The following is a 27,249-nucleotide window of genomic DNA, read 5'->3' on the forward strand; positions in this document are numbered from 1 at the left end:
CTGCAGTACTTCATCAACCAATCAAGAGAGAGCACCCCAAGATGCAAAGTCACCCGCCCAACTCTACTAGGTGGCGTTATGTACCTGGTACCTTCATACACGTGTCTATGTGGAATTTTACAGGCACAATTGTGGTTGTGCCCTACTTAGAACTTGCGGTGGGCTGCATCCTCTTGCTCTTGTGGTTTATGCTAGGATTTCTTAGAAGTGCTGTGTGTGGTTAGATCTTTGCATTAGATGTGCAAACATGCTGTGCCCGTTTGCTTTCTATCAGAGGCAGAGAGATTTAGAATTGAATATACAAAATGGAGTTCCTCTTGCTCTTAGGGCCTGACCAGGATTATTCTGGCCCTGGTCATTGCCACCCTATATTAGTACTCTGGTGTGGCGAACCAGCCACTTTGAATTGATATTGGAAACAGATTGGGAGCCGGTGTTTTCAACACCAGCAATATAAATATATAAATATAACCCCAACGCCTGGTCTTTTGCAGCTGTGTAGCCACCTGCATTTTGAACTAACAGCAGACTTCAAAGGAAGCAGCATGTACCGCATGTTGCAGTGGTCCAATCTGAAGGCTACCAGAATATAAGAGACATAGCCAGGTGATCTCCATCCGTAAGTGGCCACAACAGGTGCGCTAAGCTCTGCTGCAGACCAACCAACAGGGCTCCTTCCCTAGCCTGTGAACCTCGTCCTTCAGAAGTAGTGCAGCCCTCTGGAATTGGTTGAAAACCACCCCTCTGAAATGGCAAACTCACCAACAGCAGGAATGAACTTGAGTGTGTGTTTTTTTTGGGGGGGGGAGTCTTACAATGTTTGCATGAGCTATAGACAAGCCCTAAAGTCCTCCAGAAAGCATCTCAATGTGTTCCCTGGCAAAAAGGCATGCATGCAGAAAGATCGTGTGACATCCCATGCCCTGGTAATTTTCCATTTTTGGCCTTTCCAGGGTGTGTATTTGGGTTTGTCCACCCCCACCCCCCTCTTCCTTACAAGGAAACATTCTGTTTTCTCTCCTCCGTCAGATTTCCCCCCAGAAGCCTTGGCCTTTGTAATTTAATGCAACAGGATGCTTGCATAACATTTGATTATTGAAATAAATGCCACAGGCCTGTGTTATTTTGCGTGGATGTGCACCTCAGGAGAGAGTTGGTCCAGAAAAAGCCCCTTATTAGGGCTGGTGCAATGTGTACCCTTTGTGTTTACTGCTTTGGGGAAGAAGGGTGAATGAGCTTGTCAACAAGCACTCATCGTTTTTTATTTTGGAAGGGTAGGGTAGTCACTTGAATTGAGTTTGTTTCATTTAGCCTATTTGCAAAGCAAAGCTTTTCCATTAAACAAAAAGCAAGCAAACAAAAACAATTAGCCAATGTAGCCACAACAGAAAGCAGCAAATATCTCATTTCTCTGTCTTCAGCTTGAATGTGTTGCCGGGGTTTTAGGCAGCTATATCCAAACCTAGGCCAGGAAGGTATAGTTTTCCAGTTAGTACATAGAGGCTGGGTATTGCCACTGTTTCCCAAATTTGAGTCGCCTGCTGCTTCTGGACTACAGTTCCCATGATCCCTGACCACTGGTCCTGCTAGCCAGGGATGATGGGAGTTGTAGTCCAACAACTGCCGGAGACCCAAGTTTGGGAAACACTGTGTTAGAGGGTGGGGCCAGGGGGGAAATTGAGTTCAAAGTGCTCTAATCCTATTTGACTTCCTCCCTCCCTTCCCCAGAGCGTATCAGTTGTGTAAGGTGGAGATCAGGGCCTCAACCATGATTGCATTGGGGGCAACTTTACCTACCGTGTTTCTCCAAAAATAAGACACCGTCTTATATTTATTTTTCCTCAAAAACAAAACAAAACACTGTGGCTTATTTTCAGGGGATGTCTTATTTTTTTTTTATTAAGTATGGTACAGTTTAACCTACTGCCTATCACTATGGCTTATTTTTGGGGTATGGCTTATTTTCGGAGTATGGCATATATTTTCGGGGTATGGTTTATTTTCGGGGTATGGCTTATTTTCGGAGAAACACGGCACTTCCACCATTCATTTTTTAAAAAATGTTTTTTTAATTAAAGATTTCTTGGTTTACAAAAGTATGTGCAATGTCTCTTTTTCCAAGATGCATTTTTTACAGATCAGTTTCATTTGTTGAGACATTGGTGTTACATTAGGAAGAAAAGGGAGAAAGAGGTGGAGGGGGCCGTGGTGGGTGGAGTTGGGGTTGGGTGGCAATGTTTCTATTTTACTTAATGTATGTGTGGGGTTTTGTGTCCGCTTCGCTTGTGCAGGTTCTCTTTACTATTCGCTTGTGTTCCTTTGCTGGCGAGAGAGATTGGGGTTGGCCTAGGGCAGGCTTCCTCTTTTTTTTTTTTAAATATATTTTATTAATTTTCCAATTAAAACCAATTATATCACATTCATTATTTCAAATTATACACATATATATATCAATCAAACCGAATGTTATGCCAAATCGTCTAAAGAATTTTTTATTTGGGTTCCCATGCTTCAAGAAATTGGGGATTCCTCGCAACCGTCCACTGCCGTCTTTTTTCTAAAGTTCAAATCGTCCTCCAAGTTCATAATAATCCAGATCTTCCCCTTACAGTCACATAGATGTTTTCCACTTTCAACCGATTGTTTCCCAGCTGCTGAGATAAATATCAAACGAGGTTTCACAAATGTTCTTTCTCCTGTGTGGGTTAATCAGTCCAGCCTCCCCATAAATCTTCTTAGTCTGGAGCTCCCTGTTGCGTCGAAGCAGCGCCATCTTAAAAAGCTCAAATCACTTTCGTTTTCTCTCATAGCCATGAAGATTAACGATCTTTATAAAATTTACAGCTTTTCCAGGCAGAAGACCCAAACATCAAACCATAAACTCTTGGTAAATTAATGGATCTCCTTGCCCTATAGCTGAACTTAGCTTCAGGTCGCTGCTCCAATTCAAAGTGCGTCACAGCTCATAAATCCTCCGAACGCGTCCAGGACTCCTTCCGTCCGACTATGGGGGGGGCTTTTCTCATCGGCAACTCCACATCTTTAAAAATTATGCTCAGTAACAACAGTTTATAAAGTTCAACTCACACAGTCTTTTGCTTCTCTTTCACTCCAAACAAGCCAGGACATCGCGTCTGGGAAGGTACGAAGTAGGGCAGGCTTCCTCAACCTCGGCCCTCCGCATGTTTTTGGCCTACAATTCCCATGATCCCTAGCTAGCAGGACCAGTGGTCAGGGGTGATGGGAATTGTAGTCTCAAAACCTCTGGAGGGCTGAGGTTGAGGAAGCCTGGCTTGGGTTTGGTTGTTTGTTGTTGGCTGTGGTGAACTTCGTTTTCATGTGTGAGTGGGGTGGGTGGGTGCAGGGGCGTAGCAAGGGGGGTGATAGGGGTGGGGCACCCTGGGCTCCACTCTGGGGGGGGGCAGTGCCCCCTCTCCACCGACGATGGCCGCTGCTGTCTCAGCGCAAGCGCCATCACAGAGAGGCCCTGATGTTGCCAGTTGCCTCCGCGCCACTCTGTTGAGTGGCATGTGAAGCAGCCAATGGAGGCTCCATTGGCTGCTTCACATGTCACTCAACAGAGTGTGGGCGGCGGGGCGGGGGCCGCTGACGCCCCTCCCTGGCCTGCCCCTCACCCAGGAACAAGCAAAGCGCGTGCTAAGCCAGTGAGCGAGCAAGCTGTAGAGCGAGGCTTTCTTAAAACTTCGCTCCGCGGCTTGCTGGCAACGCTCCTCTAGCACTGGGATCCTCCGCTCACGGCTCCGCAAGCGGAGGATCCCGGGCGGCGGAATCCCTGTATGGCGCTGAGATTTGCCAGTGGCTCCGTCGCGTAGCATGCATGTGCTGAGTCACTGCGTACGGCGCATGCGTTGTGCGTGGCAATGCTGCGCATGCACGCCCCTGGTGCCGCCCCGGGCGGCTGAAAGCGCCCATGGTTGTGTTTGAATCAGGTTAGCCATATTGATTCGTATGCTGTTGGTGGATACTTGTCGTCGTCTTGTTGGGCTGTGTGTATGTGATAAAGGGGAGCCATACCGGGGTGGAGGCGTCGTCTTCCATTTGTCCCCGTGTCATTTTCAGTTTATTGGTTGTTTTTTTCTAATAAGGCTGTTCCCCATACTATACTCCCACCATTCATGCATTGAGTGGCACATCTGTAGAGTGGAGCCTATCATGTGACTATCAGGGATCCACATTGGGGTAGGGAGAACCTTCATTGGTCAAGCAGCCTGCATAACCCAATCAAAGCCAGGGGTCTGTGATGCAGAAGCCGCAGTTAATTCAGAATGCTGCAGCACAGTTGCTGACAGGAGCGAGTGATTGTCTGCATGCCACACCTCTGCTTCGAGAATGGCACCGGTTGCCCGCTTGTTACCAGGCCAAATTCAAAGTGTCACTGTTGGTACCTGAAGCCCTTTTGTGGCCATTCCACTATTCTGATCTGCGGAACTGGCACCATTACAGGGACTGCGTAATTCCCCTCCCACAATTAATAATCATAATCGTAATAAATTCATTTATACCCCGCCCATCTGGCTGGGTTTCCCCAGCCCCTCTGGCTGGCTCCCAACAGAATATTAAAAACACGGTAAAAGATCAAACATTAAAATTTTCCCTAAACAGAGCTGCTTTCAGAAGCTGCTTACAATTGTAAGAAATCAGTCTTTTTAGTGTGGCAGGAGCTCCCTGCCTGTTGACACGAGGCAGACACCTTCCCTGTACTGTTTCCAGGGCCTGCTGAAAACAATGTGTCCTAATATATTTTTATGTCAATTGTTTTTCAATATTTAAAACTGTACAGGTAATTTTGAAACTTCCTGTAAACTGCTTAAGAGATTTTTGCCGCAATCAAGCAGCTTATACATTTTGTTAGATAGAAACAATTTGCCAGCAGCAGCAGCAGGAGAAATCATTTTTAAACAAAGCAGCACGGTCTGACATGGTTATATAAATGTTTATGCAGTGTGGATGTAACAGCTCCATGTACCAAACATTTCCAAATCTTGTTGGGCAAACAAAGCACAGACAAGCCCATCTCTGTCTAGCCCCTGAGGACTAGATGTGCAAGCAGAACTGAATCGTAATCAATTAAAGTGTTTCCTGTATGCCTCCTATCCGACTTAGGCAAGGAGAAAAAAATGTGGATGTTCCAGTGGTTGAAAACAGCTGTGCGGCTTTTGAAACTATTTATAAAAAGTACAATGGAAGGCGAAGGTGTTCTTCCTAAATCTTGAAAGTGGGTTAAAAAGTTTTTAAGGCGGGGCACCTGCTCCATGAGTTCTTTTTGTTGTCATCGGAGAACCTTTGCATTTCCTTGATCAGAGGTCGGCCTTCTCACCCACCTTTCTTCATCCTAGTAGATTCCCTTTGTCAGCTGCACTGTCTCTCAAGCCATGTTTTTGCTGCTGCTGCGAGTGTACGTGCTAGGGGTCCCAGATGCAACCCCCATCGTCTCCAAGTAGGACTGGGAGAAACTTCTCTCTGAAATCTTGGGGAAGCCGCTGCCACTCCAAGGTGGACAATAAAAAACCAGATGAACTTTTGACTTTGTCTAAGGCAGCTTCCTGTGTTCCTTTGTGTTAAGGCAGAGCGGGCCAAGCCCACTCTCCGACAAGCTTGTCCTTGCTTCGTCCTCTCAGCCACAGCTGTCATTCCCTCCCTGCTCTGCCCCTTGTCCTGGCAGTGACTCCAGAGTCCACCGCAGGCTGGATTTGCACTTGCTTCCCTACCCCCATCTATCAGCCACACAGTCGTTCCTTGGTTTTCAAACAGCTTAGTTCTCAAACGTTTTGGCTCCCGAACGCCGCAAACCCGGAAGCGAGTGCTCCGGTTTGCAAACTATTTTTGGAAGCCAAACATCCGACAGGGCTCCTGAACATTTTGGAAGTCAGAACAGACTTCTGGAACAGATTCTGTTCGACTTCCAAGGTACGACTGTACTGGGCTTTTATGTAGATGATGTGACATCACATTTTTTGTTCATACCAAGTCATTGTCTCGTGTGCATTCACAGCTAGTCCTGAAGGAAGCTTACTGTGGCTGCGAGACCATGATGACTTAACCCAAATTCGGCCAATCCAGCCAGGATGGAGCTCAAGTTTAGCATGCTATGTGCCGCACCAGTACTTTGTAAACATTTATAATCTTCAGGAGTGTCTCCCCCGCCCCCACCCTGTGCATGTTGAAAAAGCTTAAAATATACCAGATTCAACCTTGAATAGGCCTTGCATTCTGCTGTTGCCAGTGCTGAATAAACTGAAGCAGTGTGGAGGAAGGAATTGATGAGATCATTAGAATTGCTGTGTCATTTATGTTATGCATTGTTTTGGGCTAGCACAATTTCACTACCGCATTATTGGATTGCTTGTCTCATTTTTTAAAAGGAGAGAACTTGTCCCCTGTCTCTTAACTATTTAGCTTTTGTTTTGCGATCTTGTCTCTTTGGGAACTCTCCTAGCAGACGGGCCTCTGCAAATACATTTTCTCCGTTTAAATTTTGCAGGCGGGAGCTCAGCAAAGCAAACGACCTGGGAAGGGGGTCACCGCGTCCCCACGCTTGCCTACTGGGCAGGGAAGATCCCAGCAAATGCCACGAGTCCTGTGATGTTGAGGTAAGAGGACGTAACAGTGCCTGCTGTTCTTCTGGGACCCTTTTTAAGATCCGCCTGGAGAGGGGCGTTGATGGCCAAACCCAAAACTGGCACAGGCTTCACGTGGGGAACAGCTGAACTGCTCTGGCGTGAACCGGAAATGCTGAGAACGTACATTCCTGGGAAGTGGAGGAACCTGCCACTTCCAGAGGAATAAACAGAACAACAGAAATGGAGGCGTTGTCCTAAGTTAACCAGTAATAATCTCTGTTAAGCGCCCACGGATTTATGCAACCCTCTGCACCCTTTAGCCCCTTTCTGAGACCTGTGTGGCAGTGTCAGCAAATAAGGATTAAGAAGAAGGCTTTTTTTGGGGGGGGACACACAAAAACATGTTGCTGTTTAGGGTGAAGGGGTTCAGAGATGCTGGCCACTGAGTCAACAGCTGAGCTCTTCCAAGGGGGTTGTTTTCCTCCTGGAGAACGCTGGGTTTGAAAGAGGCCAAAAGTTAATTTTTGAGATGTTTACTCTCATAAAGATTTCAAAATCCCTGCCTCGTGAGAACGGGAGTAGAAATTATTCCCCACTAATAACCTTACGTAACGTCACTTCCTTCTGACCTCATGGCTTCCAACTCTCTAGTACTTCATGCTTCTGATCAGCTCGACTGGTTCGTGAAAGCTTGGGCCATATTAAATGTGTTAGTCCCTAAGGCAGCCTTTCTCAAACTTGGATCCTCAGATGCTACTGAACTACAACTATCATCCTTGTCCACTGGCTATGCTGGCTAGGAATGGTGGGAATTTTAGTCCAAGAGCATCTAGGGACTCAAGGCAGAGAAAGGCTGCTCTAAGGCGATGCAATGTTCTTTGTTGTAATTGGTAATTGCATTGGTAAACGTAAAGGTAAAGGGACCCCTGACCATTAGGTCCAGTCGTGACCGACTTTGGGGTTGCGGCACTCATCTCGCATTATTGGCCGAGGGAGCCGGCGTACAGCTTCCAGGGCATGTGGCTAGCATGACAAAGCCGCTTCTGGGCGAACCAGAGCAACACACGGAAACGCCGTTTACCTTCCCGCTGTAGCTGTACCTATTTATCTACTTGCACTTTGGCGTGCTTTTGAACTGCTAGGTTGGCAGGAGCTGGGACTGAGCAACGGGAGCTCACCCCGTCACAGGGATTCGAACCGCTGACCTTCTGATCAGCAAGCCCTAGGCTCAGTGGTTTAACCCACAGCACCACATGGGTCCCCAATTGCATTGGTATCATGATTCAAAAACAGCTACCGCACACAGACAAAAACAGCTACCGCACACAGACCTATACATTAATCCAGATGGACTGCTGGGGACACTACTTTGAAGGAGTCAAGGATGCTTGCTTCTGTATTGTTACCCTGCATGGTGTTCCCATGGATGAGCTTTCTATTGTCTTGGCCAAAACGTGTTAACAAGCTGTGAGTGGGAAGCTGACCGGTCAGATCTCACCTCTGTCATTAACTTTGCTTTTTGGCAAACTGCTGCCTCTCATCCTCAGTTTCCCCCATAGGTAAGGTAGGATTCTTAATGTGCGGTCTGTCTTACAGGACTGTTGTCAGGACTGTTGAGATAGTCCTGGAAGATAGTACCTGGACCCTGAGAGGTGCGGAGGGTGGCAACATGAGAACGGGCCTTCTTTACAGTGGCTCCTCTTCTGTGGAATGCTCTCCCCAGGGAGTTTTGCCACTCTGGGTGGCTTCCAAAACAACAACAACAACTAAAAATACATTAAATAATCCAATGTCTTTAAAATGTGTTGGGAGGGGGTGATTGTGTTGCTTTTGTTTTTTGTTTTGTATTTTTATATTGTAATTTTATCTTGAGACCTGTGGGTATAGGGTGGTATATAAGTTTCAACAACAACATTATTACTGTTGCTATTGTTATTATTATTATTAATTAATGTTATCATTGTTGTTGAAATTTATATACCGGTACCACCCTATACCCACAGGTCTCAAGATAAAATCACAATATAAAAACACAAAATGTATTATTATTATTATTATTATTATTATTATTATTATTATTATTATTTACACCATCACTGAGTGTGTTTGCCTGGCTGGAATAGTCTGATAATGCCCCAGAAGGCTGTGTGAGAGTGTAAAACTATCTCACTGTACAGAGGTGGAAATGCCTCCTTTTGTCTCTGACCCACAGCCTGGCATGCGGTCGTCAGCACTGAAAACTTTCGTTACTGGATCTTAAGTGTAGATGTGGAGAGTGCAGGCATGCCCTCTTGTTTTCCAAAAGTGGTATAGAGCTTTGTTTTCATAGGCAAACATCTAAGGTAAAAGGTAAAGGGACCCCTGACCATTAGGTTCAGTCACAGACGACTCTTGGGTTGCAGCGCTCATCTCGCTTCTGGGTCATGTGGCCATCATGACTAAGCCGCTTCTGGCGAACCAGAGCAGCGGACGGAAACGCCGTTTGCCTTCCCGCCGGAGCAGTACCTATTTATCTACTTGCACTTGACGTGCTTTCGAACTGCTAGGTGGGCAGGAGCTGGGACCGAGCAATGGGAGCTCACCCCATTGCGGGGATTCGAACCGCTGACCTTCTGATCGGCAAGCCCTAGGCTCTGTGGTTTAGACCACAGCGGCACCCGTGTCCCTTACAAGCAAACATCTAAGCAGTCACAAATGGTGACAGGAGCTGTGGGATCGATTTTGCTTCCTGCTGTTGGTGGCGACGCTTTGCAAAGTGCCTTCAGGAGAGAGGAGTAGGAGATGGGGCAAAGGGGGCATTGCGCTTGGCAGCGAAGGAGGGGAGGGTGCAGCTTCGGGTTGCCACTTTTGGTTGGGCAAAATACGGGACAGGTCAGGCAAAATAAAGGACAAAATAGAGGGGAATAAAATTTACTTGGTGCAAGTTCAAAGCAATCCATTGCAATGACCAAATGAATCTGTCAGTCACTACAAACCATCCAAGAACAATATGGAAAGGAAATATTTCCCACCTGCTGAATTGCTGCCTGCCAGAAAGATGAGAAATGTAGACACCCAACCAACATAACATAACATGATGTCCCTAGTTTCATCAGAGAAATGTTGGAGCGTGTGGGAATGTAGTTTGGGGAGCAATTTTAAGCATCTGGTGTAGTGCGCTCCCTCTTGCCATCCCATAGAAATGACTGGATATGCCCTGCTGAAGGTTTCTCGGTAGCACACTGCAGAATGCTCTGAAAGGGAGATGAAGGAGAAACCCGAGGGTCTTTGCTTTGGGATTGTAATCTGGCCTTGACCTGCTGGTAGAAACATGCTCACATCCATTATTGTTATTTATGCTCTTTCCTTGGCTTATCTCGCGGGCTCAGGACAGTATCCTCAAAACAACTCTGTGAACTGAGACCATTACATTTGCCCAAGGCCAACTGGTGTGTGTTTCCTGGCTGTGTAGGGATTTGAACCTAGGGAACCAATACGATTTCACCTTCTTCTGCTCTGGATATTAAGTCATCTGGGCAGGACCAAGCTGCTGCTGACCTCTTTATGTTGCATGCATCTTATCTACTTGCCTGCTCTCAGCTCCTCCGTCCACATCACCTTTGCTTACCATCCACTGTGTACCTGACTTAGACTTGCTGTGATGATGCTCTTGACGGTGCCTCTGGCTATTGCCATTGGGAGCTGGCTTTTCCGATTGTAGGACCTGCTATCCCTGATTCCAGCTTTTTGGACCCCAAGTCCCCAAATAACACTGTAATAACGATACTTGGAGTAAATAAGGACCGCTAGCTCCTTCTTCTTGTTGCTCTCAACAGTGGACATAAATCTCTTTGGTTTTGCAAGGGTAAATCCACTGGAATAATAGCAGTGATAATTGGGCTTTTATTAGTAGTTGTAAATGAGTTCCTCGGGTGTGATTTCCTTATTAACTGGCATTATGTAAGCCCCTTTGGCCACGGAAATGTCTTTCCGTGCACCACAAAAGTTATTACTAATGCCATTAATTGCTGTGACAATTCAGTCTTCTGCTTTTTTGCATCAACACGTATGCAGACAAGAGCGTGGTGCTCTGAGAATGGATTGTTCCAGTGAACTATCCAGTAGAATCGGGTGCCTTTCCCCAGAAATGAAATGCCTTCCTCTCTAAGCATTTGGTGCAATTCTAGGATGCGTTTTAAGTCCTACCTACTGTGAAACTCGGAGATTGTCTGTGTCAATTTGGGGCTGCTGAAATCCTAGTTCTGTGCATACAGTGTGTTGGAAACTTGGGGCTAAGTTACCGGTACATGTGACGTTGGCATCTAATGTGGGGACAAGTCCTGTGGTATTTTCTTTCTGTTCAGAAATGTTTATTTATATCTACTTTGTTTCTGAGAAATACTTGTTATTTGTGGATTTTGGAGCAATCCTGTAGTATGGGGGACTAATGGATGGACAACAAAAGTAGGTTTGCTGTGAGTGTTTACGGTGGCGAAGAATCTTAAAACAAGTGGCACAGTGATAAAACTGCTAGCAAGTTTGCAGAGCTAAGCAGGGTCCAGAATGGTTTCAAATGTGTTGAGATTCCTGCATTGCAGAGGGTTGTACTAGGTGACCCTTCGTTGGATGGTCAAACCTCTACCCAACCAGTAGTTTGAAGTTCTCTTTGCTAACATTTGAACGCACAGCATAGAATCATCAGTTTCGTTTAGATACCTGTTTGGACTGCCTATATTAATTCATATGTTAAAGTAGGATTGATGGAAGAATCGTATTGCAGGTAGTGGGTTTTGTTTGTTTTGAATTAATTTTGCTTTATTGCTATTTTTATTAATTTTTATTCATTTATCTCCCCTTTTTCCTGTTATGTTTATTAATTAAAACTTAAAAAACAAACAGACAGGCAGAGACTCACCTCCAAGTCCTCTGTTGTGAGCCACCCAAAGTGGTTGGGGAAACCCAGCCAGATGGACAGGGTATTTATTATTATTTACATTAAACTTAGGTTAGCAGCAACTGCCTCCCTGCCACTAAACCCAATGGTTTTCCTGACCCATATTCCATGCCAGATGAATATTTCTTTCTGCACTTTGTTGTTGTTGTTGTTTAGTCGTTTAGTCGTGTCCGACTCTTCGTGACCCCATGGACCAGAGCACGCCAGGCACTCCTGTCTTCCACTGCCTCCCGCAGTTTGGTCAAACTCATGTTGGTAGCTTCGAGAACACTGTCCAAACATCTCGTCCTCTGTCGTCCCCTTCTCCTTGTGCCCTCCATCTTTCCCAACATCAGGGTCTTTTCCAGGGAGTCTTCTCTTCTCATGAGGTGGCCAAAGTATTTGCTGCATTTAGGTGATGCTAAATTTCAGTACTGTGTGTAGCAGCTCTTGGTTACATATATGATTATCCCATTGTGAAGCTATAGGAGGATTTATGGGGGTGGTGGGTGGGAGAGATTCTTTCTATCTTTTGCTCCCATCATCTCGGCTGACAGCATGTACCTCCCACATAAAGCTAATTGCCCTGGGGAACCCAGCTGGCTGTATTGTGAAAAGGGTGGCGTTGCTGGCTGGGCTCCAGCATTTTCATGGAACAGTCGCTAAGCATCTGTTGGGAAAGACTTTGTCTCAACTGTGCATATTTAACACTACGAGACCAATTATTTCTTTGGAATTGTGGGCAATTGGTGCTTTTAAAGACCAGCAACAACTGCAGGGTTGGGTAGGGTGGAGAGGAAGAAGAGGTGAATCCTTCGGCTCCCCAGCGGCTAGCAAAATCATTGTGTCCCGAACGTTTGTAGGCTGGAGCCTCCTTCAGTCTATACATGAAGCGTACACCTGGATGTCTGAGAAAGGAAGGAAGGGAGCATATTGATAAATGGTGAACTGCTGTGCATGAATAGCTGATGTCAGAGGTTTTGCAAGCATGGCCTTTGAGAATCTGGGACCCACTAGAAGTGGTGAATAATGAACAGGTGGAAATCAGGATATATGGACTTAGCTCAGAAGCTGTTCTGTGAACAAAGATTGTCCCCACGACGGATGGTTCAAAGCCGCTTTCAGGATTACATATGGAGGGTTAAGTTGCAGAGTACTGCTCACCTGGTGCTTTTAGCTGTCCATTTGTTGTTTCTTGTATTTTCTAAGGCATTTTCGATTTCCTAATTGGTGAATAGAATATAATAGAATACGGTCAAAGATCAGCTCTTTAAAAAGTCCCTTTGGAAGAACAGATCCAAGGAACATAACATATATGTGACACTTTATACAACAATAAAATTGATATTTGTAAATGCAATGCGCATGGGAGTACTTAAAACTTAGAACCTTAAAATTTAAAAAGCTGCCACAGAGGACTGGGCCTAGATCGCTCGGGGAACTGTATTTTGGGACGTTCAGTCGGGCTGGTTATTCTCAGGAGAAAGTCTGTGTTGGTGTTTTATTTCTGTTTGTCTATACTTGTCTCATATATAGCAAGTGCAGAGCCATAGAGAAAGCAGCTGATGTTCCCAGCATTCACTACTATGCTTTTCCTTCTCTGTGTCACTGCAAATCTTAAAACTCATCCTTCTTTTTCTGTCTGTGGTTCCTCTGCATTTACACACCTGGGTTCTCAACCTGTGCAGAGCCAACTCTTTCCCCTAGACTTCTAGCTAGGGAGCAGCCACCCACTTTCTCTTCCATTGAGCAGAAAATGCTTATCAATTTCCCATGCATGCCTCAAGGGGTGGAGCTGGTGCCTTTCCACCAAAATCTGCCGTGCCAAACTGCTTCGCTTAAAACGGCATTTGATGACGAGTGCCCGCGATGCCTTTTATGATTTCCCCACTCATTAAAAAGTAGGTCAGTAAAGTAGGTCGCCCAAATGAAGAAGGAAGAAATTGTGTCATCGTTTTGCGGCAAAGTGCCTTGGCAGAGTTCTATAGATTGAGCAGTGGCTGTTGGTTGTGTGCGTAGGTGCCTTACCTAAGAGTTTTGGTTCGCTGCAGGTGACTTTTGGGGAAGGTGCACCATCAGCTTATGTAGCTACAAGGGAAACAGAAAGCAGGTTTTAACTATCATGGCGTCGTCCAAGATACTTGCTTTCACTTGCCCTTTCACTTGGTTGATTGTGTGAAAAATGCATTCATTTAACTAAGGTAAGGTGTCACCGATGCATCAGTTTAATTAAGAACTTCCTTGTTAACGTTGAAGCTGTTTGGAAGGGTGGTGTTCCTCTCTATACAACCTCCCAAGCTGAGTCTCAAATAACTGACCCTAGTCTGTCTCCCACACCATTTCTAATCCCCTAGTTTGAAAAACAACAACAACAAAAAACCCTCAACAAATAGGTTATTAATTAGTGAAACTTCTCTTTTTTCCTGGTCAGCTTGCTGGAGGCACATACTTACAAACACTTTCAAACTTTTGTGAATTCACGGCATTTTCTCCAATGTGCTAGAAAAGCTTTGTACTTGGACCGCATGTAACCAATTTCTTCTGTACCGCTGCATCATTGTGACATTGTTTTCTCTGCTAATTGGCTTGCCATTCTCAAAAAGGTCTCTTATAACCTGCGTATTCATGCTTCCCACAGCAAAATCTGGGTGTTCCAGGAAGGGAATGGAGTGACGCTATCCAAGAAGTTAGGTGTGTTGTGCCAAGTTTTCCAAGCCTGAAAATTGCTTTTGAAAATAGGTTTGCTAGTTTGCGCAGCACAGCCAGCAAAGCGGAAGTGCCTGGAACCTCAAGCTTCCATATTCACTCTGCAAACTTGTCTAGGATTCCTAATAATGGACATTATCTGCCTTTTAGGGGAACTCTTCCAAATTGTTTTCCATCGAAACAATGTTAACTAACATTCAGAGATTTTTAAAATGCATTCCATTGCAGCACAAGAACACAAACTGCTCTGAAGGTTTTATTTACAGTCGAGTAGTATATTAATTTTAAGATATAAATAAGTAATATATTTAAATATGTATTTCCGCACAAAATATGAATTTCTCAATGTGTTTTGTCTCAGAGTAAGCATTTCTAAACTCATTATATATATATATATATATATATATATATATATATATATATATATATATATAAACCACAGCTATTTGTATGGGTATTTCTGCTTGTTTGTTTGTTTGAGCCAAGAACAACATCATAGCATTCAAGAGATGTGAAATCTGAAGGATGACTGCATTATGATCTAAACATGAATCCGGTCCCTTTGTATTAAAATGGTCAAAGAATGAATTCCTCGAGCATCCCTAATACTGCCTGGCTTGTTTAAAAAGACAGCCATAAGAAAATAAAATGATATTAATAAAACCATGACTGATGTGGACGATGTGAGGTGTGTTAGCTCATCCTCTCCCAGGAATCCAGGGGAAATCCCTTGCTTGAAGACACCCCTTGTGTCTGTGATATACAAGAAGCATCATGCATTTAGCCTACTTGTATATTAATTTGAAGAAACCAGCTGAATTGGTTCAATCTTCTGGTGATTAGGACCAATTACAAGCTTGACCATCTTCTGTTGAGCTGCTTCAGTAATCCATTTCCCATATTGTGCTGGTTGCTGGATGTCAGATCACCCAACCGACTGTGTTTTTGTGTGCGTTATTTCAGTATCGCACTCCATGTGCTGTATTATCAAGTATACGATTATGGAATAATGTGTTTTGTGGCTCAGGTTCAAGTCCCTGAAATAAGAAGACTGCAGTGGAAATGATGAGAGGGTTGTTGGTGGCAACTGCAGAACCCAATGCCACTCTCATTTTCCATCCTGGCTTCCCATGGAAACTGCTGCGCTGTACATAAGTGAAACCATATTTTCCTGGAAAGTGAATTGATGTGCTTAGCATGGCATCATTCTGATGTATTTGCCCTGCTTATTTAATCCTGCCACTGTGGTTTTATCACCAAGGACTGCATCATTGTAGTGTTTCTGTGCAGCTGGACCCAGCAGCGCACAATAGAGGTTTATGTTGACCCACCCTGGCTCCCCGCCAGTATGCAAGCCTTGACAGGAAGCTATGTGGCCTAGAGGCTTTATGGAACTTGGAGCTTGTATCTTGGTATTTCTGTTGGATGCTTTGTATGGTTCCATACATGTGCATCAAGATTACGCGCCGTCACAAATGAGCCCACCTTGTTGCTAGCTCCCTCTTGCCTTACTGAGCTGGCCTCTGGTACTTCCAAGGCATGGGAGCAGCAGGAAAGGAAGGCCCAGTGGGTAAGGGGGAAGCAGGTGCAAATATAAGGGGTGTGTATCTCCTTTTTCTGGGCATCTGGCCTTGGAAAGAGAGAAGAGGAGCCAGCAAAACAAGGATGTCACTCATCATCCAACACCTAGGCCCAGTTCTTCCCCAGATACAACCCCGTTGGGCATCTGCCTGACGCAGCATAAGGAAGCCTCGTTCATTATATGCTAGCATCCCTCAGAACAAACCTCAGCGAGGCCACTGTCTTCATGATCGAGAGCTGGAGACGAGAAGTGGAAATGACAGCATAATGCTGCTCTGTAATTTGGGAACCCGTTCTGCACTTGAGGCATTAGAAATTTTCCACATGGTATTTGTGCCCACTAGGCATTCATTAATTTTCCATCAAGAGCTGCAGGCACCGGACCTCGCCCTTCTCTTGAGTGACTCAGCGATATAGGCAGCTGTTCTTGCTCCTAGCAAATTAACATTTGTAAAAAAGGGGGTACACGTTCAATAAAATGTGCTAATTAATACGGAGGTAAATAATTTCAGTCTAATGCGAGGCTTTGGCTCAAGTTCCTGGGAGCATGTTACTTGGCAGATTAGCATTTGAGAAGACAATTTGTGCCACCTTGTTGTAGGTATTCAGTGTGACTGGACACTGCAGCTACAATCTGGACACAAACTAGGCAGATATATAAAATCTGGTATCTTTTGCAGAATTCTGTTAATTTTAGTATGTAAGCATTAGCTTTCCAGCTTTCACAGCTGGTGGGGGGGGGGAGAAGGCATTGAAATGCACCAATGATATTTTGTGATTTCCGGAACCAAAATAAGGGTGTTGAGCAATACATCTCAGTGATTTGAAAATTGGGTTTGAGTGTCCTGCACAAAGCTCCTTTTTCTGTACAATTGCTGCCCTCGATCTCAAATCAATATATCTTCATTCTCCCCAACCCCCACCATTTTTGCGACCTTCCCCCCACCCCCACATCTTTCTCCAAATCCAATGAATCCAACCCTTAAGGCAAAATAGTCAGTATGTGCAAATGCTATATTTTGTAGTTGGGTTTGTGTTTGGGAATTGAATTTCTTTGTTTCTTAAAACACACACGTACCAACCTGAAAAAGAGGAGACCCAGTCTGATCGATATAGGGTTGATTTTTGTTTTTGTTTAAGTAAGGTACTGATCTGAATTCTGTACTTTTGGTGTAGAATGTGTTACAACCGGGGGGGGGGGAGTGTTAATTTTATTTGCTCCAGAGCTCTCCTTCATAGTGAAGTAGCTCTTGCTTCTTGAACACTGTTCCTGCCCTGTGTTCTTCTGATCACAGTCTCTTCCTTCCTGCAGCACTTTAGATATATTCCCTACCTTGGTGTCTTTGGCAAATGCAAGCCTCCCTCCCAACAGACAGTTTGATGGTATGGATGTGTCGGAGGTCCTCTTCGGGCGGTCGAACAAAGGACACCAGGTATGGAATTAACCTTAATATTTAGCTGAATTTTTGTATGGAAACAGAGTGGCCTTTATTACAGCGGTACAGTGTGTTTCTTTTTGCCCTCGGTGGCAACAACAGGATGCAGTCCGTAGTCCAAATCAGCTTTTTGCATCCTAATTTATCAACATTCCAGGTGGAACGGCCAGAGATATTTCGTTGCCTGAAGTGAAAAATCTAAGCACCACTCTCCATGGTGTTATTATTTAAAGTGTTCCTTTAATTGAGGGTGGGGTGGGTGGGGCACAGTCCTTGGTTATATAATTTCACGAGACTGTGTTGAGGAAGAAGTGAGGAGTTCTGAACACTCGTGGTGCACTCTGAAGGTTTCTTATTTTGGCCCTTGGAGCTTGAAACTAGCCTCAAACTCAAAGGAGTATTGAAAAATACTTTCCCCCCCCCATGAACAAGATGCTGTTCTGCTCCAAAACCTGAGCAAGGCATCAGTTTCACATCATGTGTGGCTTCTCTGAACTTATCACATGCACCAAGTGAATTCTGCAATTTATGTTCTTGTTATTTCCAAAATGTAGAACTTGCTCTACCTGCACATTAAATTTTGAGAAGCCATATATAATACTAGCCACTTGTGACGACAACTGCTTAAGACCTAGTGAGGAGTGGGAGAGCGTTCAGGGAATTCAGGCTGTCCTATGCATGTCGGGAATTCTTTACTGAGAGAGCCAGTGTGGTGTAGTGGTTAAGAGCGGTAGTCTCCTAATCTGGGGAACCGGGTTCGCTTCCCTGCTCCTCCACATGCAGCTGCTGGGTGACCTTGGGCTAGTCACACTTCTCTGAAGTCTCTCAGCCTCACTCACCTCACAGGTGGAGGAAGGGAAAGGAGATTGTTAGCCTTCGGGTAGTGATAAAGCGGGATATCAAATCTAAACTCTTTTCTTCTTCTACTGTATTCAGCCAGAGCTGTAAATTAGAGAAATTATAAGGTAAAGGTAAAGGTAAAGGGACCCCTGACCATTAGGTCCAGTCGTGACCGACTCTGGGGTTGCGCGCTCATCTCGCATTATTGGCCGAGGGAGCCAGCGTATAGCTTCCAGGTCATGTGGCCAGCATGACAAAGCCGCTTCTGGCAAACCAGAGCAGCACATGGAAACGCCGTTTACCTTCCCGCTGTAGCGGTTCCTATTTATCTACTTGCATTTTGACGTGCTTTCGAACTGCTAGGTTGGCAGGAGCTGGGACCAAGCAACGGGAGCTCACCCCGTCACAGGGATTCGAACTGCCGACCTTGTGGTCAGCAAGCCCTAGGCTCAGTGGTTTAACCACAGCGCCACCTGGGTCCCATTGTATTCATACTGTATTCAGCCAGAGCTGTAAATTAGAGAAATTATAATGCCATCCAATTCACGATATTATTATTATTAAAGGTTGCAGCACTGACTTAATATATTCTTCTTTAAAGATTTAGTAGAAAAGGTGGTATAATTCCAGAAATACTTGGAGCTGTGGTGCTATTCTTTCACTACTAGTGAAATAACACACCCACACTGAGTGTGGAGCATGCGTGCTTCCAAAAGATATAATGGACCAATAATATTATTACAGTGTTACCACGGAAGTCGAACGGAATCCGTTCTGGGAGTCCGTTCGACTTCCCAAACATTCGGAAACCAAGGCATGGCTTCTGATGGGCTGCAGGAAGCTCTTGCAGCCAATTGGAAGCCGCGGCGGACGTTTGGGTTCCAAAGAATGCTTTCAAACCGGAACACTCACTTCCGGGTTTGCGGCATTTGGGAGACAAAACGGTCGACTCTCAAGGCATTCGGCTTCCAAGGTACGGCTGTACTAAAATTGGTGTGTATAGGAGGTCTTTGCCTCAAGTCTTGCTGGAGCTGGTAGGCTGATGCAATCTCCTTTCCCCACTTTCGCTTTGCCTGCCTCCTGTCATCTTGTTGATGGCTAGGTGACTCCCATTTCCTTTGCTTTTCAAGGCAAAACTGGGTTTTGTTCCCTCACATCACAACAGAATTCTTTTCTTAATTGCTTTGGATTCTTAAACCAAACAAGAGAAACAATAAAAAATGGGTCCCAGGGTGCTTGGTGCTAGTCTTTGCCTGAACAAAGAGGGACATCATTAAGTTCTCATTCAGCCTGGAGTCCTGGCTCCGGCAACTGTGTCCATTATCAATTTGTAAGTAGGGCACCCCACCCCACCCTGTCTACACCCTGTCATTTTCTGCAAGCATAAGCATGAGAACAGCAGTTTGCAGGGCAGTTATCAGAGGGCACATTTTCTAATCGCTGCCCTCTTGCTTGCCTCTCCCAGCCACAAACTAGAAACCTAAAGATGAAATCCTGTATGTTGTTTTGAAAGCCTGCCCCTACTGCAAACTCCTCCACACTAGCTCCCACTGGGCATTTCAGATTTCACTGTGGTTTTTGTGTATTCAGTTTATTATTTTTTAAAAAATTGTAGGTGCTGTAGCTTTACCCTGGGGGGAAGCAGTTAAGGAGGAGGAGAGGCCTCCCCATAAGACCAAGCATGTTCTCTTTCGCAATGGTCCAATTATGATGGTAAAGACAGGGCATGACATGAAGGGTTCACAGTAAAATGATTGGATTGGCAAAGGTTGTGCCATATGTAGACAGCAAGACTCAGATGAAGCATTTTAAGAGACATCTTCGTGGCACCGAATGAATGTTTTGAGACAAGTTCAAAGAGAAGGTAAAAAATGGCCTTAATGAGGGCATGTGCAAGGTCTTGGTTCTCCCAACAGGAGTGCTGAGCCCTGATGGAAAGGTGGGGTGTCTTTGGCAGTAATTGGCCCAGATGCACCCACATTTTCTGCTTTTGTTTCCTAATCACTGTTGGGGTGCTGTTGGGTGTAGCGCCTCCATAGCTCAACCAAGCTGTTAAGCTCACCACAGAAAACAGCCGTTGAGGAGAGTTGTCTTTACTAGACCAGCCACAACAAACACCACTGTGCATGCACACACTATCTACAGATGTTACAAGTAGTCTTCTCTCTCTTTGAGCCCTGAGAGGGTCCTTTGCTTCAAAGTGCTTGCTGTGTTTAAGTCTGCAGTCAAGTCTTTAGTTCAGTTGCTTGCAAAGTCCTGCAAATGATAGGGTCCTCCAATTCAGCGGTATACAGTGGGTTTTCCCTGTTGATACTGTGTCTGCTGTTATATGCTTGCTGAATAATAATAATAATAATAATAATAATAATAATAATAATAATAATAATAATTTTATACCCCATCCGTCTGGCCCAGACACCCTGGGCGGCCCTCAACAGAATATCAAAAACAAAACAAAACAGCAAACTTCCCTAAACAGGGCTGCCTTCAGATGTCTTCTAAAAGTCAGGTGTTTTTTTCCTTGACATCTGATGGGAGAGCGTTCCACAGGGCGGGCGCCACTACCAAGAAGGCCCTCTGCCTGGTTCCCTGTGGCTTTATTTCTCGCAGTGAGGGAACCGCCAGAAGGCCCTCAGCGCTGGACCTCAGTATCCGGGCTGAACAATGGTATACTCCTTCAGGTATACTGGGCCGAGGCTGTTTAGGGCAGAGGTCGGCAACCTCCGGCCCACGGAGGCCGTTTATCGGCCCACGAGCCACCCGGTCACCAAGCTGCCCGCTCTGCAAGTCCCCTGCGCACTGTGCTAAATCAGCACGGTGTGGGGACTTGCTGAGCAGCACCGGAAATGGCGCCTGCTCAGATGCTGAAAATCGCTTCTGCGCAGGCATGGTTTCCAGCGTCTGTGCAGCCGCAGAAGTGATTTCTGGCGCTGGGGACATGTGCAGAAGTGATTTCCGGCGCCCCGGACATGGGCAGCGCTTCTGCGCATGTCCGGCCCATGGACGATAGTCCATGGGGATGCTCCGGCCCACAGCCGGAAAACATTGTCAGCATCTGGTTTAAGGCTTTAAAGGTCAGCACCAACACTTTGAATTGTGCCCGGAAACGTACTGGGAGCCAATGTAGGTCTTTCAGGACCGGTGTTATGTGGTCTCAGCATCCACTCCCTGTCACCATTCTAGCTGCTGATGAAGTTTTTCGTTAATGGTTTGTTTATCTGTTCTGCTGCTTAACTTGTGTTAAAGCCATTGTAATGTCACCCTGGGACTAATTTTTAGTCAACATTTAGGTAGAAATGAATAAATGAAATTACCTTAACTATGATTGTCAAAATCCCTTTTTGTAAACAGATGAGCTGCATCTTGTGTGTTGGTGATGTAAAAAAGAGGCATTTTCGTGAGATCTGCCAACGTGGTGGCGGATTAGCATGTGGTCATAACATAGTACAAGAGACCAAGAAGATACATTGAGTCAATCAATTCATAATTCTACTTGTGAAGTTTGTTTTTACGGTTAGCTAGTGTCTTTCCAACTCTGCTATGATGAACATCCTTTGGTTGCTATGTGTCTCTGTGCTTTTTCTGTTATTCAAGCTGTTGCATAAAATAAGTTATGAAACGCTCTGTGTTGAATGGCAAGGGACATCATGTTCTTACGGCACATGGTTGTGGTTTTTTCTTTTGCAAAATTGTATGCCCAGTGGCTGAAAGGAGAATATGGAGCAAGCGTCCATAGGGCGGTTTGTAGTTTAATTCACTTAGAAGTATAATTCTTCATAAGCAGCATGTCATGACTCATTATTGTAGCAGCGTCAACAAGATGAAGTGCTTTAGTGCCAAAGTTCTGTTAACAATCTTTCTTGAAGACTTGCGCAGTGTTGTTTTTGAACATCAGGAGCACACGCTGTCCTTGAGATTAGGCCCCGAGGTGAGGAATCGCCACAGCTAGTTTCCCTTTGAGATGCATAGAGTTTGATTTGCTCATTGTGACCCTGACGCAGTGAGCTGCACAGATTTTGCCAAGGCGAGCCAACTTGAAAACAGGTGCATTATTGTAATCTTTCCCCTATTTGTGTTCTGTAAATATGCCACAAATCGAACAAAGGCCACGCCACCTAATGAACTATCACTGGGTTTTTATTTCCTTTCCTTTTTCTTTTTGAAAGTAGGCCTTTTCGTCGGCATGACAGCAGGAATTTTTAAGGCATTTGGGATCATTATTTGCATTTATTAATTGAAATCATTTTAAACCGCCCCTCATCCCTATGGATACCAGTGGGCACGACTAAACCAATCATATCAAGATAAAATACAACCACATTGTAAAAAAAAACAAACAGGTTTGGACCAGTTTGAAAAACCAGAGCAGACTGACAGCATAACGATTATAATATTATGCTTGAGTATTTTTTTAAAAAAGCATATTTTTTAAAACATTTAGCCATTTTAACCTTTTATTAGCATAACTTGATGCCCAAAGCATTGCAGTGCCAATGCCAGCCACACCTCCAATGGCCACACTGTGTCTATTGGTGCAAATGATAGTGGCAATTACAGTAAATCCCCTTGAATTCAACGGGCCTTACTTCTGAGAAGATATGCATAGGATAGTGCTGTAAATCACTTGCTGATTACAGTCTAGTGCAGGCATCCCCAAACTTCGGCCCTCCAGATGTTTTGGACTACAATCCCCATCAGCCCTGACCACTGGTCCTGTTAGCTAGGGATCATGGGAGTTGTAGGCCAAAACATCTGGAGGGCCGAAGTTTGGGGGTGCCTGGTCTAGTGTGAACTTTTGTGTCCCTCTACTCCAGGGTGTATCATCCACATACCTATTGCCTAACTACAATCCCACCATCCCTCAGCATTGGCCATATTGGCTGGGGCAAGAGTCCAAGAACATCTGAAGGGCGCCATTTTCGCTAAGTCGACAGACTCCACTGTTGAAATTTCATTTTCTCTTGATACTTAACATCAGTGCCTTTGTCAGTTTCCCCTTCCCATTTCTGTCACACACGAGACAGGGAAAATCCACTCATTCATTTGCAGTAGAGACGATTGTTTTTCTACTTTCAACGTGGCTTGCAGAACATGTTGGTTGCCCTAATTGGTGGTGCTGTGTCTAAACCGCTGAGCCTCTTGTGCTTGCTGATCAGAAGGTCGGTGGTTCAAATCCCTGCAACGGAGTGAGCTCCCGTTGCTCTGTCCCAGCTTCTGCCAACCTAGCAGTTTGAAAGCACACCAGGGCAAGTAGATAAATAGGTACCGCTGCAGTGGGAAGGTAAATGGCGTTTCCGTGCATTCTGGTTTTTGTCACAGTGTCCCGTTGCACCAGAAGCAGTTTAGTCATGCTGGCCACATGACCCAGAAAGCTGTCTGTGGATAAACGGCGGCTCCTTCAACCTGAAAGCAAGATTGTGCGCCATGGCCCCATAGTCACCTTTGACTGGACTTAACCGTCCAGGGGTCCTTTACCTTTTACGTTTTTTACCTCTCAAGCCTTGCAGATGATGCATGCTGGTAATGAGATCTCTGCGTGATTTGTGCAACATGATTGAGTTCCTTGGTTAGAATTGGTTCCTTGGTTCCTGTTCGGCAGTGGCATTTGCTACCAAGGAGTGTGGTGGAGTCTCCTTCTTTGGAGGTCTTTAAGCAGAGGCTTGACAGCCATATGTCAAGAATGCTTTGATGGTGTTTCCTGCTTGGCAGGGGGTTGGACTGGATGGTCCTTGTGGTCTCTTCCAACTCTATGATTCTATGATTCTATGAATTAAGCTGGCTGATGTTTACTTCAAAAGCACCAATACGTGTCGAGCCACATGTGCACAATTGGCCAGATCATTCTGTATCAACCTTGCTGGTTTTATTCTGTTTATGCAAGCAATCAGCATGTGCTATTCACACATCTGGTGTGCTATTATTGCTACTACCTGGTCCATTGCACAGTACAGTGGAACCTCGGTTTATGAACACCTCGGTTTATGAATTTTCGGTTTACGAACGCCGCGGACCCATCTGGAACAGATTAATTCACTTTCCATTACTTTCAATGGGAAAGTTCGCTTCAGTTTATGAACGCTTCAGTTTATGAACAGACTTCCGGAACCAATTACACCCATGCTTCGGGTTAAGTATGCTTCAGGTTGAGTACTCCGTGGACCCGTCTGGAACGGATTAATCCACTTTCCATTACTTTCAATGGGAAAGTTCGCTTCAGTTTATGAACGCTTCAGTTTATGAACAGACTTCCGGAACCAATTGTGTTCATAAACCGAGGTACCGCTGTAAGTGATCTCTTTTGTTTGCCATATATGCTATGATTATTTGAAAAGGTGACCTATTTATTGAAACCAGTCATATTGTAGTTCAATCCTCTGCATGTGTCCTCAAAAGGAAGTGATTGATTAAGTCCCATTGAGATTTCCAATGACACACACCCGCCTTCTCATGACCCCACGTCCCCCACCAAATGGGCTCTGGGAGCTCTGGTGAACCCCCCAGAACCTTGCACGGAGAGAGGAGCATTCACTCGGGCAAGCTGATGGAACAATTGGAAGAGCGCAACACTGAATTCCTCCATATGCAACTGAAGCTGCCATTCCATGCAATGATTAGAGTTGAAGGTCCTCTATAATCCAGTCCCCCAACACAGGCAAAACACCTGTTATTTTATCTCAGGCTTCCTCAACCTCGATCCCTCCAGGTGTTTTTGGCCTACAACTCCCATGATCCCTAGCTAGCAGGACCAGTGGTCTGGGATGATGGGAATTGTAGTCTCAAAACATCCGGAGGACCGAGGTTGAGGAAGCCTGTTATTTATTCCTGTCCATCTCGTTCTTTTCGGTAGCACTCTCTTGATGCACCCGTTCCGTAGAGATGGTGGCATGTTGTGGTGTTTCATCAGGCTGGTCACTTAGTGAAGTGGGCATACCGGTATGCGCGCCCTTTCTGTATTGCATTTGAGAGCTGGCAATGGCAACTCTCCACTTGATGATGCAGGATACCCTGTGACACACAAGAGATTCTCCTCTTCTAAGGCTTCTCTCCTAAACACATTTGCTAAGGAACAAGCCTCACAAAACACAGTGAGACTTGTTGCCGCTAGGGCTGGGTGATATCTGATTTTTTTCAATATCGCGATATATCACCAGCTAAATATCACCCTGATGTTGGGAAAGATGGAGGGCACAAGGAGAAGGGGACGACAGAGGATGAGATGGTTGGACAGTGTTCTTGCAGCTACGAACATGAGTCTGACCAAACTGCGGGAGGCAGTGGAAGACAGGAGTGTCTGGCGTGCTCTGGTCCATGGGGTCACAAAGAGTCGGACATGATTACCGTGTTTTCCCCTTTTTAAGGCGTAGTCATATAGTAAGCCATAGCAGGCTTTTAAAGTATTTGTTAAATAGAAGACACCCCCTGAAAATAAGCCATACCTCCGCGCTGCGCGGAGTGAGACCGCTAGCGCCCAGACAGCCAGTGGGACACAGCACACTGGCCGCAGGAGGAGGAGGACGTCTGCCTCTTTTCGGGAGGAGGAGGCAGACACCCAGAACCGGCTGCTGCAGCTGGGCCCGGCGGAGGCGAGGCCACTGCTCGCCCCTGGGGGCTGCGGAGGCAGCTGGGCAGGGACAGCCGGAGCCCAGCCGGGCAGCAGCAGCAGCAGCGGGAGGTGGAGTACGGTGCTGCTGGCCGCGGCAAGGAAGCAGGCGCCCGAAGGCGGCGGCTACTGCAGCCCCGACAGAGCGCGCAGCAGTGCCACTCCTCCCGAGGTAGCGGGACCCAGCAGCAGTGCCGTCCTCGTCCTTCCGCTGCTGCGTGACTGGGCTCCAGCTGTCCCCGCCCAGCCTCCTCTGCAACCCCCAGGAACGAGGCGAGCAGCGGCTTGCTTCCACCTGGCCCGGCAGCAGCAGCAACAGCAGCGGGAGGATGAGGACGGCGCTGCTGCTGGGTCCCGCTGCCCCGGGACGAGCGGCGCTGCTGCGCGCTCTGTCGGGGCTGCAGCAGCCGCCGCTTTCGGGCGCCTGCTTCCTCCTGCCGTGGCCAGCAGCAGCACCATGCTCGTCCTCCCGCTGCTGCTGCTATCCGGCTGGGGTCCGGCTGTCCCCGCCCAGCCGCCTCCGCAGCCCCCAGGGGCAAGCAGCGGCCTCGCCTCCGCCTGGCCCAGCTGCAGCAGCCGGTTCCGGGCGTCTGCCTCCTCCTCCTGAAGAGAGGCATAGAATCATATGATTCTATGAAAAGAAATGCCCCACGGCATTGGCGGCAATGAGGGGAGGGTCTCTGGGTTGGCTGGGCACGGGAGTTGAGCATGGCGGCCCCAGGAGGAGCGCGGGCAGCGCTGGGCGCGCTCCTGGCTCTGACCACGCTCACCGGTGAAAAAGTATGACGCGCGCCCAGCTCCAAAGGTCAAAATGTAGATTGCTTAATTAAAAAAAATAAGACACCCCACCGAAAATAAGCCATAGGCTTATTTTCTTGAGTAAAATAAATATAAGACGGTGTCTTAAAATGTGGGAAACACGGTAAACGACTAAACAACAACAACAAATATCTCGATATCTCGAGATATCACTACACACACACACACACAGTGGTGGAGGGCCTTGTCAGAGATGGTTGGAGTGGCAGAGATGGTTGGAGTACAGAAGAGGAGTTAAGGTTTTTAGGAAAAGAAGACAACTTAGATGAAAAATAAGATGTTTTATTTCAGTGAACCTCCTTTCCTTGAGGAACAACATCTGACTTGGAGCCTTTCTTGGAAATTAGATTATTTTTTATTTTTTCATTGCAGGATAAAATATACATTTTTTTAAAAAACCAGACACTGTTAAAAGCTGCATTGATTTTATTTTAAATTCCACCTTTGCCCTCCTATCCCTTCCCTTCCCCAGAGCTCTTATTTTCCAGACAAGTTGTGGCCTGTTAAAAGGCCCGGGACAAATTTGCATTCCTAGATCTGAATCCTAAAAGGCTCTTGGCAACAACATTTCCAGGAGGTGATTAGCACAAGTGGAGGGAGCCTAGCTCCAGGCCCCTATGAATGTAAGCGTCTGTCAGAATTTGTTCCAAGTATTTCTACTTGAAAAGATTTCTGGAGGGTTCCTTCCCAGGGCTGGAGACCACAACGGCATCAGCCAGAGCAGGAGAGGGAAGTAAATAGGCCATGTAAACACTAGATATTGAAGCTGCTTGG

The 27,249-nt window shown here is 46.0% G+C and overlaps 1 protein-coding gene and 1 long non-coding RNA gene across 17 annotated transcripts in view; one reads left to right on the plus strand and one right to left on the minus strand.

Moving 5' to 3' along the window:
• Positions 1-27,249, plus strand: part of ARSG (arylsulfatase G) — a 115,928-nt gene that overhangs the window by 69,785 nt on the left and 18,894 nt on the right. For all 16 annotated transcript variants that reach the window (XR_015947992.1, XR_015947999.1, XR_009557209.2 and 13 more), the window contains 2 exons: positions 6,503-6,611; positions 17,093-17,213. Coding sequence is in view for 6 of the 16 variants with exons in the window: in XM_088661408.1 (XP_088517534.1) it covers positions 6,503-6,611; positions 17,093-17,213 (230 nt within the window). In the remaining 10 variants the exon portion in view is untranslated. The remainder of the gene's footprint in view (positions 1-6,502; positions 6,612-17,092; positions 17,214-27,249) is intronic.
• On the minus strand, positions 11,478-14,057 carry LOC148686767 (uncharacterized). Its single transcript, XR_015948001.1, has 3 exons — positions 13,947-14,057; positions 12,658-12,716; positions 11,478-12,401 (listed from the first exon to the last, which is right to left on the minus strand). It is a non-coding gene; the product is annotated as an uncharacterized LOC148686767 (long non-coding RNA).

This window comes from Zootoca vivipara, chromosome 2 (assembly GCF_965207765.1).
Source record: "Zootoca vivipara chromosome 2, rZooViv2.hap1.1, whole genome shotgun sequence".
NCBI classification, from domain to species: Eukaryota; Metazoa; Chordata; class Lepidosauria; order Squamata; family Lacertidae; genus Zootoca; species Zootoca vivipara.